The 11931-nt window shown below is 40.9% G+C and overlaps 1 protein-coding gene across 1 annotated transcript in view; it reads left to right on the top strand.

The window, feature by feature from the left end:
- Positions 1-4786: 4786 nt before the first annotated feature.
- The window catches only part of mmrn2a (multimerin 2a), a 39765-nt gene continuing 32620 nt past the window's right edge, over positions 4787-11931 (top strand). The window contains exon 1 of the mRNA XM_051376786.1: positions 4787-5036. Within this exon, the coding sequence (XP_051232746.1) occupies positions 4798-5036 (239 nt within the window). The 5' untranslated portion in view covers positions 4787-4797. The remainder of the gene's footprint in view (positions 5037-11931) is intronic.

The raw sequence follows: 11931 nt of genomic DNA, 5'->3' as shown, positions 1-11931 counted from the left end.
CAGTAGGGTCCAGTATTTGGGGTCTGCACAGACTGGAGTGTGGCCCAACTGACTTTGCATTAGTTCTGTGTCTAACTAGCTGGAGCTGTGGATATAGTGGATATCATTAGCTACCAGTGTTGCATTAGCCCTTCTGAAAGAAATCTATTTAATATCAGGTGTGAAGACAGACAATAACTTTCAGCTCTGGCAAAAACCCAGTGTCTTTTAAAGCCAGTTGAGGGAATATCAAATATCATCATTTTGGGAAAAACATGATAGTTGCTGAGCTGTTGTATCTAATTGTTACAACTGTCTTCTTGTATTTTTAAACCATAAAACAACAAATGTTGAGGGTTGCAAATTCTCCTGCCACCCAAAAAAAGGCAAAAAAAATATTTTTAAGTTTAAAGTAAACAGCATTTTTGTTCATTTATGTACGAGTAGATCTACTACATGTGAATCCATGCTGTAATAGATGGTGATATTTCCCCGGTAATAGAACTGGTGCTGCACTGATTTTCCACTGCAGCCAGAGAGAGTCAGGGGAAATGACGTTAAACAGATCCTGGGCTTTTGAGAAAACCATTCGGGGCTGAAGCCCCAGAGAAAGAGGGTCATTTTCAAAGAAGCTGAATACAAGCGTATGTGTTTTTGCAGCCAATGTAGCTGCCCCCTGCTGGTCGTGAGAAAGAATGCAGGTTTAAGTCACCTAGGCATTGGCTTCAGTTCTCAGGCCCGGAAGCTTTATCCACTAATGATATACTGTCAGAGGTGACTGCAACATAATGCTGCAGTCCTGGCAGTGAGAGTGTGTATCAGTCCTCTCACTCTGACACTTTATCTTGTCACATGTTTTGCTCGTTCATAACAAACACTGAAGCAGATTAAAGTGAATTAAACTGAAGGTGAGTAGAGGGAGCCAGGGGGAGGAAGGGAGGTTCCTGTCCAGGCTGAGAGAGCCAGGGACTTTTCCAGTGGGAGAGGGGGGGTCGGTTGGTTTTGTGGATGGGAGTCATTTCCGTGTATTGTTTTAAAGCTCTGAGGAGGTGGAGGAGGGGGGATTTGAAATGTGTGACAGGGAAAGAGAAAGTGTTACTGAAGTGAAAGACAGCAGTAGTTTCTATGACGCGGATGATTCAAGTACTTGAGTATTTCCATTTTCTACTACTCAGGGATAGACACTTATATTTCTAAGCACTGGTCCCACAGGTCATGATGTCCCTAAATTTGGTGGCCAAAGTAAATTTTTGGTGCTCCAAATGTAAACTTGAAAAACAAGTAGATATATGCAATTCACAAAATGCATCTTGATACACACATTTATCCAAAATAACAATGTAAATTCTCTAATTCTAATTTGTATGGTGTGTCTGACAGACTCACCAAGAGTGACCTGTCAATCATAAGGTTGCCACACCCAAAAGCATACCCTGCTTTATCGTCTATTTCTACTTTAAATTTGACCATAACTTACTAAATGGACATCATAATGTATGCAAGAAGACTTGAAACAAGCGACTGAGACCATAAACTCATCAGGAAACTGTTTACTGAGCTCATAAATGAAGTGACAGTTCAGCTTATTGTCCATTAAAGTGAATGGAGTCGCTGTGTTATTGCAGCCAATGGAGCTCCCCCTGCTGGCCTTTACATAGAATGCAGGTTTCCCCCTTGGCTTCACTTTTCAGACCAAGAAGCTCTGTCAGTTATATATACTATTATGGTTGTAATGTTAGTAAGCTACGTTAACTAAGCTAGCGGCTCAGAGCTAACAGAGCTAACCAGCCATGAGCAGCTGAGACACAGACAGCGGAGCTTTCACAGTCACTAGAAGCACATTTACATCCGTTTGTGAAAGTTTCTGTGTGATACTTTTGTTGTACTTTTTGTTCTCTGGAGCATCAGGCTACTACTCAGCAGGCCTCAGTCTGCTGCATATAGTCTGCTACCCATATACACAGGTTTTCAGCAGAAACAAATGGTTTTGGGGTTTAGTTACTCTTTAAAGAAAAAGAGTGTCTAATGGGGAGCTGTGCTGACACAAAACAGCAGACAGATATTTGGTAAAGAACAACTTCATTTAGTAACTAAAAGACAAGCTCAACAACACCAAAACAAATACCACGAGCTAAAGTTAACATGCAGGTTTAAAGTGCAAGTCTCTTAAAGAATAAAATGGTGGCAGTGGAAAGATTTTCCCACTTCATAAAGTCCAGGGTCCAATCCAGATGGATTGGTGGGAGCTCCAGTCGCACACTGCCTCATGACATCTCAACGCTGAACACAGAAGGGGAGACCAAATCAACAGACATGTCTGTTGTCTCCTACTGCATCAAGAGTTATAGATGTAAAGTGGAACAGTTTGCTGTATTAATAAGAGTGAGCCCAAAATAACTGTAAAAAACAAAAAATGCATGCAAATAAAACAAATCAAACAAAAAGCACAAAATAACAAATACAAAAGTACCAAACACTGTGGCTGCAGTTTGCCCATGCTGGGCCACGCGTCCTTGAAGTGGTCAATTATTCTTTGTGTGATAATGACTTTTCCTGTCGATGATAGTGACTTCAACTGTCAGTTAACTGACGTTCCTCTAGTCCTCTGCCTTCGTTAATGTCTCATCAAACGAGGACCCATATAAACTATCGCTCTCCTCCTCAAGGGGGTGTTTTTCCGCTTGTAGCACATTGATTTCTGTCCGTCAGTCCTTTAACAGTCCTCTAATGCCTTTTTGCCTGCAGAACACTACACTAATCTTTGCAGTCGGGTTATCAGCAATTTTCTGCGGCCTGTCATTGACTTCTTGAAGAGTCACTTCATGCTTCATTTTTTCGGTTGTTAGCATTTCATTAGTATGAAATAAAAGGCATTCCACGACACACAGCTACACTGCTCACTTTTGCAATGTGGACCGGGCTTAATTATTTTACAAGTTTTCTAAAAATGTATAATTAAATGTTACATAGGGGCATTAACTGATGCAAACTTTTTGTAAATTTAGGAAAAATCTTTGCAATCACTGCAAATAGCCAAAGTGTAGTACAACAAACGTATTTTCCACACGTCTGAAAAAAAACAACATAGCCCCAAGTCTCACAATTTAACAGTGGATGAAGAAACAATGTTTTTGCCGGCAGTGTCTAAAAGTCTTAACCCTCCTTCAGCCCTTTGAAGAATGTCCACACTAAACCAAATGGCCCCCACATGGATAGTACTGGAGCACACACACACAGAGAAAGGAAGGAGCTCATTTCTTCTGCAGGTCAGTGGATTTCCTCTGTTCTTATCACTTCCACAGGAAAAGGCTGAAGACAGAGGGGAGTAAAGGAGTGCAGGAGGAGTATGGGGCCAATATTGTAGCAAAACTATTTACAAATGTCAGTGGAGAGCTGTGTTACTGTATCTTAATCCATGTGTGTGCAATCAGATTTGTAAAAGTGTATAAAAGTAACATGTAAAAAGCCAATTGAGAGGCCCATCTGAGTTATAACTGATCACTTATTTCCAGCTCTTGGAGCACTTGGACTTTTCAGCCAACTCTCCACTCACATTTGTAAAGAGTTCTGCTACAATAATGGCCCCATAGAGGAGTGCATGCACATAGAGTTGTATGAGAGAGAGAAAACTAGACAGAAAAATGAAACACTTGTCCACACACTAAATAATAACTGCCTCCATTAGAAGTCTGACTGCTTGAGGCTGTTGAGAAGATGTGAATGTGTAATTATACTAAGTGCAAATCAGTGATATTTGAATACAGACACACTAGCTGTGTTTCCATCATCGTATTTTGAAGTGTTGTATTAGAAAGGTTTGATGAAAACAGCTAAATAAATGTAAAAAAAATCCTCAATTTCAGAAATTGAAACAGTCCGCTGGAGCTTTACAGTCACTAGAAGCACATTCATGGCTGTGTGTAAATGTTTCTGTGTGTGTTTGTGGAGGGAGTGTGAGTGCGTTATATCTTCATATAATGTCCACTGGTGTTTTTATAGCCGTCTAAAGCCCAATTCTGAACCATTGCATCAAAATAGAAAAATACTAAATAGAGGGTTAGCAAAAACTAGCCACTGTGAATGGTGTTTCTAACTCAGTTTAACAGACTCCCATTCAAAGTAGAAGCTGGGGGAGGTGGGCCGCCCTCTTGTGATTAAAGGGCATTAACACACTTTCTCATCGCTCCCATTGCTCTACAAAACATCCACGATCCCTCCACACAGATCCAACCTTCCTCACATGAAATGTCTTATTTCCATCCTGTTTTCTGGATTGTTTTTCACTGTCCGAGCTTCAACTGGTGCTCTTTTAATGGCGTCACCTTGTTGCGCCCTCTTCTTCTGGTTGTCAGCTGGAGAATTGCTACTGCTTATCTCAATGAAACAACTCCTAATAATCACATACCGATAGTAGAAACAAGCATTCATTCACATTTTCTTTTGCCAATTTGCTTGAAATTTGGGTAGTTTGTGATACATGTGGATGGAAACATGGCTTCTGAAGACATCTTTCCACACAGCTAACTTTATTGTGCAAGTTATGATCACTCATTCATTATTTATTTATCTTTAGCCTTGATAGCAGGCTAGCAGTAAAGTTTGTACGTCTCGACCTCTTTGGTCCAGACTGAAATGTCTCAGCAACTACTGGATGCATTCTTCCCTCCACCCCACATGGAGAGAGAGTTATAAACACTCTGCCAGCCGAGGAAACAGGAGGTGTGGTCTCCCAAGTCCTCGCTCTCTCTCTCCTCCAGCTGTTTAAAAGCAGCTGGTGGTCGTGCAAGTCTCCACTCAGTGATGTGGACGAGAGCAGACATGACAGCAGTGGGAGAGCTGGTGCTGGTGCTGGGCTTACTGGTGAGCGCTCACTGTGAGGTGAGGGCACGAGACCCTGAAGTGGAGGAGGAGGAGGAGGAGCTGGGAGGAAGAGCAGCAACAGGAGGAGGAGGAGGAGGAGGAGGAGTAGCGTTCCCTCCTCACCTCGAGAGGCTTTATCCTGGGGCGACAGAGACCCCCCCTCTGGGAGAGAGAGGGAACTACCCAGCCCGAACTGGGTGAGTGAACTCAAGCTTCACTTACTGCATTTTTTTCTGTGCTTTTGGCCATCTGAGGATGTTCTATCTTTCACTGAGGAAAGCTGTGTGAGGAAGTGGGACGTAGAACTGCATTGATTAATTTGTGAATTGATTAGTCAGATTGATAGAAAACTAATCAGTAACTATTTTAATTTGCTGCTTTTCCTTGTCTTATATCACAGTGAACTGAATATCTTTCAGTTATGGATGATTGGTCGGACAAAAGACATCTGATGATGATGTCGTCTTTGTGATGGACATTTTTCACTATTTCAATAATTAATTGATTCACTGTATGAATTTATCAGCATGTGAATAGAAAATGAAAATCCATATATTCTTATATATTTAATCATATAGTCTACAATATATCTATATTATCTTCATTATTGGTTAAACTAGTTGTTTGGTCCATAAAATGTCAGAAAATGTTGATCACTATTTCCCAAAGCCCAAAGATATTCAGTTTACTGTCGTAGAGGACTAAAGAGACCAGAAAATATTCCCATTTGAGAAGCTGAAATCAGAGAATTTGGACACATTTTCTTTAAAAAAAATGACTCATAATGATTAATTAATAATCAAAGTAGTTGGCGATTAATTTAATAGTTGACTAATCATTGCAGTTCCAATAACATTATACTCATTTAATATCTGAGATCATGGGTATAAAGTAAAAATATTTACTTAAGTTCGTACAATTAGTATTTTCAAAAACTGAAAACAGATTTGTGTGTGAGAACCTTCCTCTCCCATTAATCATCTGACAACCCCTCAGATTTATCTGGTGACCCTTTGGAGGGGGCCTGACCCCTAGGTTGGGAACCACTGGCCTAAATTAGCTAAGTGTATATAGAGTAGTTCAAGTAGCTAAAGCTCAGTGTGGTGTTGTTTGTGGTGTAGGTTGTTTTTGTCTTTAGTTGGTTGAGGTAGTCTTTGAGCTAATTGTGACAACTACACCAACAACAGTTTCCTCTGCCACTTCCTGGTAAGACCAGAACCTTCACATCCTCACAACATGTTTAGTATGTTTTATGTGATCTAAATTAACGTCCCTCAAGTTCAGTGAAAGGTACGTTTATTTTGAGTGCTGCAGATACAAAAGACCAAATTCACTTTGTCCTGCTCAGGTTTCACATATCAATTTTTTTAGGAACAAACATTTGACACACAGACCTCACACACTGATGTTTGTACCTTCTATATGTGTGAGGCTCTCATTGGACTTTCACTACACTCAACCTGATTCTCTGAATTCTAAAATATCAAATCAAATCAAATGTGGACCCTCAAACAGTCCTCTGAAGAACAAAATGTCCTCCCTGTCCAAAAACATCACAGCCTGAAATGCAAGTTTGGTCCTTACAAAGATAAAAGTACAATACACACACACACACACACACACACACACACACACACACACACACAAGTCACACCTAATGCATGAAGAAATACCAAGCAGGCGTTTAGATGTTTTGACTGCCAGCATGCTTATAATGGGCTGGTACCACCCATGCTGCTGACACACACACACACACACACACACACACACACACACACACACACACAAACACAGCCCAGACGCTGTACATTCATTTTATGACTTTATTAGCCTCAGACAGACTGTAGGTGTCCCCTTTGTGTTTGTCCTCCAGGTATTAGACCGAGCCAGTCCTCACAGGTTTCACACTGGGCAGAAAACAAACTTCAACTGCAGTTTATTATTTTATGTCTCGACTCAAAATAAAACCCGTAGCAGCTCTAAGGATGGTAATGTCTGTCTGCTGTCTGTTGCCATCGTTAATTCATAGTTGGCAGAAATGAGTATTTGTTAAAAGAAGAAGTTGCGGTAACAATGAACAATGTGGATTATCTTCTGTAGTGCAACACAGTCTGCCTTTTGAAGAAAAACGGACGCCTCCGTTCCCACCTGGTTTTGTTATAAACCAAATCTGGTCAAATTAATCAGAGATTTTTATGAGATGTTGTGAGAGAGAACTGTTAGCTTGTCATAGAAGATATTGTTTTGTTTCCTGTATGTGTTATTCAGACTTGATAGTACCTTCAGGATCTCTTTCCGTTTTTGAGAGGATTTCCGAACATGAAAGCCGCAGGACAGTGTGGTAAAACTGGGCAGCAGAGCGAACACAGTCACCCACAGTGACAAGACATACAAACAAGACACTGAGCAGTACAACAGGGACAAGCTCAGTCGCATTATCACCTGAGTTCAACTGTGTGAGGAATGTGGACCATTATTTTCTTCCTAATGCTTTGGTCACACTACATGACTTTGAAAGTAGTCAGACCTCTGTACTGTAATAGAGAGTCTTGAAGTCTTTGTGGTTTGCAAACTACATGACTGATCAGCAACGGGGTAATCCCAGAGTGTTTCATCAGGAGTCATATATTAACACCATTAATAGCGAGCACATCATGTTATTAGGAAATGTAATTACAAATGTACTTTAAAAACAGACACAATGGGCAACAATTTACAGCATACTGCTGTTAGGGAGAGGACAATTGGCTGATAATTAGCCTGATATGCAAGCATCATTAATCAATACACACATTAAACCATTAATCAAACTAATAACTAACTGCAGTCTACATTAGATAACCGTACTATTTAGCAGTTACTGAGTGTTTCTGTAGTGGTGACAAAACAATAAAAAATAAACACAAGCTAAAGGGTGTCAGAGGTCGACAGTTGTCTTGTCAATTTAGCATTAATATAATCCATTTAGATAAACTATTTCATACAAACTTTACTCGACTCGCTCAGCCTCCGTTGTAGTTTCAGTGTGGGAATAAGAGCTTTTTCAAAAATAAAGAAGTTGGTGGATCAGATACACCTTAAATTGAACATAACATTGTTAACAATCCGTTATGTGTGAATCAGTATTTGATGAGTTTTTTTGGTCATTACTAAAGTACTTACCTGGTTCACTGCTTACTTTCTAGTGCCAGAGAGCGAGGGTACCCAGGTCTCGTTGGCTGTAGCTCATTGCAGGGCTCCCGACACAACCAGACATTTAGGGCCTGTCCTCACGAATACGTTTTTCTCGAATCCGGATAAATACTTTATCGTATCTGCCTCACATCCCGACGGATACAGCGTTTTCGGGGTGTGAAAACGGTATTTTTTAGAAACGGGTCCCAGAGTGGGGAAATCCAAAAATGCCGGATTGCCCGGAGTCGTCTGGACAGCGAAAATGGATTAGCCCCGCCTCTCTAGCCTTTAACCTTCGCCACCGCTGCTAGACACGTCATAACAACAACAACAATGGCGGACTACTACTACTTGTTTGTAAACAGTGCATGCTCCATGGCTTCTCCTCTGGTTTTAGTGTGGAGATTTTTTTCGAAACAACATCGTATTGGGTGATAGCCAGCTAGATATTTTTTGGGCATTGGTGAGATCCCGTCGAAGTCTTAGGGTCACGTCTTCAAACAGTACACACATAGCGATCATCCCCACAGAAGTGAGCACCAATTTGCCATTTGAGGGCATTCGTCAGTGAGCTCCAAAAACTGGGTTAAAGTCATGTAGTGTGAACTTGGCATAAAACACCTCTGTGCAATGCATAAAGATGAAAAATGTGTTTCCATTTGTCCTTTTCCTATTGAAAAAAAGGAATCTATCACATTCCCCCAGATCAGAAGTGGACTAATTTGCTGTAGTTTTTAAAAATGCGTTTGGAAGCGGTAAGATGTGTGACAGACTAAATAAGAGGATTAAATGTCTCGGGTGACATTTTTTTGGAGCGCGCTCATACAAGCCTTCGTCATTATTCTGACCCATATCCATACATTAAACTGCAGGACCCATCCACAGATTCCCTGATAAAATGATCCCTGAGGGCTCTTAACAAAACAACCCTCCATTAGCTCAAAGACCCAACCCCTCAACGGTGACCCCCCCCCACTTTAAACGCTGCTTTAATGACATCGTTCACAAACGGAGCTCTTTGTGCTGGGATTCGCCGCTGTGTTACTTTAATGGAGAGCAGCTTTCCAGGGTTGCTCTGTTTTTTTAGCCTCAGCGTTATCTTCAGAGGCTAAGGGTTGATGATTGGTTGGGAGGGGGGGTTGTGCATGCTTTAGAGGTCAGAGGTCAACAAGGTAGTTAGGCGCTGATGAAGTAGAGGTGAAGAAGTTTGTTGTTGGTTTTAGAAAAGAAGATCTTGAGAGGCCCTTAAAGATTGAAGAAGCATTCTGTTGTTTTCACATGTTGTAGTCCATTGACAAGAAATCCTGCTATCATTTTCATTAGTTTTAAGATTAACTTCCTTCCTTCCAGGCAGCCATTGGTTTCACTTCACTGCTGCAGAGATAGACAAATGGACAAATATTAACAGTATATGCTCTTATTTTGAAGTATACACAAAGTCTTCCTTTCTCCTCGCTCTTCATTTCTTCCCATCATGGTGGCTTTCCAGGCTGAGAGGAAGATTTGTTCTTTTTTTCTTGGTGTTCAACCTCCTCAGCTGCTTGAATTTCTGCTGATCTTCAAAGTTCAGCCTCCAGGTGCTCAGAGCACGTGCTGCCTCTGTTGGACTCATCAGAAGAAGAAGAAGAAGACGCTCATTGAGCAGATACATTCAGATCAAAGAGAGCTGGAGATAATGTGACCATGAAGGCATCATTTACTGCTCATTCAGCCGTTATCAGGAGGCAGAGACACACAGCTGCCAGATGAAAGGACGTCCAAAGGAAAGTCGATAAGACAATATTTAGATAAAGACTTATCAGACTGATGTTCATGCAGGTGGATGAACTCTGCTGCTGACAATGCATCAGAACATGACTAACAGTCAGATAAGGTCTTTGTGGTGGGATTTGTGGAAGTTACAGCTGGATGTGAAGATGTCTGAACTGTAGGAAGAGATGCTTTTAACAGCGTGAAGGATAGAGAGAGCTGTGGCATTTGCCTACAGCTTATGGGAAATGATGTTCATTAAACTACATAATGATGCCAATTTGTAAAAAGTCTGAATTCATTGTCTGTCTGCCAGACGACAAGCAAACAACTTTTACAATTTCTGAATGGAGTCTCTTTCAATTAGGGCTATATGCTCATTTGGATCCCCGTAAAGTAAAACCGAACATAAACATAGTACGTGCAAAATATAAATAAAGACAAAAGCAAGTACTGCACTTCAAGAAGCAAAAATAGAAGATTAACAATAATATATAAAAGAATCTTATAAAGACAATAAAAGACAATATATAACTTTACCATGTAACATTAATGTAATCTGTAGGGGTGGGGGTATATGAGTCAGTGTCAGTAGGGGTCCCAGAACTTGTTGATGAGGCCAGGTGCAGATAGAAAGAAACTGTTCTTGTGATGTGAGGTTTTGGTCCTGATGGGGCTCGGTAAGTCCACTACCATCTCCACGTCCTTTCGAGCGTTGAGCTCCAGGTTGTCCTGGCTGCACCGGGTCACCTACCTGTAGCTGGGCTCATCTTTATCAGAGTTGTTGGTTTAACTGGTGGCTGAATGAACGGCTTCTTCTTCAGCTCCTTGTGCTCTCTCCACTCTACCCAGTCCTCCTCATACAACACACTGCACAGCCCTGCTATATATGCACAGTTTTTTGCTCAAATGGACTCTGTTCAGCTTCGTTGAAAATATGAATTTTACCTCTTTGCACTGACTTTGTATTTAATTTCAGTGCATAAAAAATGTGCTTGTCTCTCTATGTGAACATGCCATTATTATGAGAGTTCCCTCCGGTTTTGTGGTCCTCAGGGTTCCTACAGTCTCATTATTCAGACTTTGGCTGTTTCACAAACATCTTTCAGATCTGAACCTGAACTCTTGGACCTGCAGCAGAAACCCTGCAGCTTGTTTTCGTCCGTCTCTCTCTGGATGAGTCAAGGTCTCGCTCTGGAACAGAGATCTCTTTACTTGAACATCACCAAAACACAGAGCAGCTAAAAAGTGACAGTTTTACAGATCACAGCTGTGTGACTGTGACACTTTGAGCCCCAAATAAAGACGAGATGTCTGCAGATTTGAGGATCCTTGGTCCAAAATGAGAAGTGCTGTTTGAACAAAGTGGCGCCTCCTCTTACAAACTGACAGCACAAAATTAAAGCAAATGACTGGATGTTTGTGTTGGAAAGAAGGAAGATTGAGCTTACAGCTCTTCAGTTAGACACATTCAACACAATCCAGCAGTTATTTTGTGGTTATAAACCTGTTTTAATCATGAAAACCAGGAAAACTCAGTCTTTGCTCTATATGTAGGAGGGGTGGGGGGCCGTCTGCATGCAGTGTGTCTCATAATCAGTACATAGCCGTAGGAGTTAGAAATAGTTGGTATTTATTGATATGATTTTGTATTATTTAAAGTCATATATTTATTTATTACAAATACTTTAAAGGACCAGTGTGTAGGATGTAGTGGTGTGTTGTGGTGAAGTCAAAGTGTGTAGGACAAGCTCCAGAGCTGCGAAACTCATGAAAAACGCAAAAGGCCCAATCCACAGACTCTTGAAAAATCACTTCATGCTTCATTTATTCAGTTATTAGCAACGTTGCGGTCGCTACTCCAAAAAGTAATGTATTAGACATTACTTGTTAGTTTAAAAAGAAGTAATGCATTACTTTACTTAAAGGACCAGTGAGTAGATTTAGTGGCATCTAGTGGTGAAGTTGCAGATTGCAACCATTTTAATACAGCTCTCTGTCCAAAAGTGTAGGAAAAACTACGGAGATTGCAACAAAATGCCCTATCTAGAGCCAGTGTTTGATTTGTCTGTTCTTGGCTCCTGTAGAAACATGGTGATTCAACATGGTGGACTCCGCAGAACACTTTTATATTACTCTGTAGATATATAAGGCTCATCATAATGATTC

This window comes from Dicentrarchus labrax, unplaced genomic scaffold (genome assembly GCF_905237075.1).
Source record: "Dicentrarchus labrax unplaced genomic scaffold, dlabrax2021, whole genome shotgun sequence".
NCBI classification, from domain to species: Eukaryota; Metazoa; Chordata; class Actinopteri; family Moronidae; genus Dicentrarchus; species Dicentrarchus labrax.
Note: the sequence above shows the minus strand (reverse complement) of the source record. Positions and strands in the feature narration are given on the sequence as shown.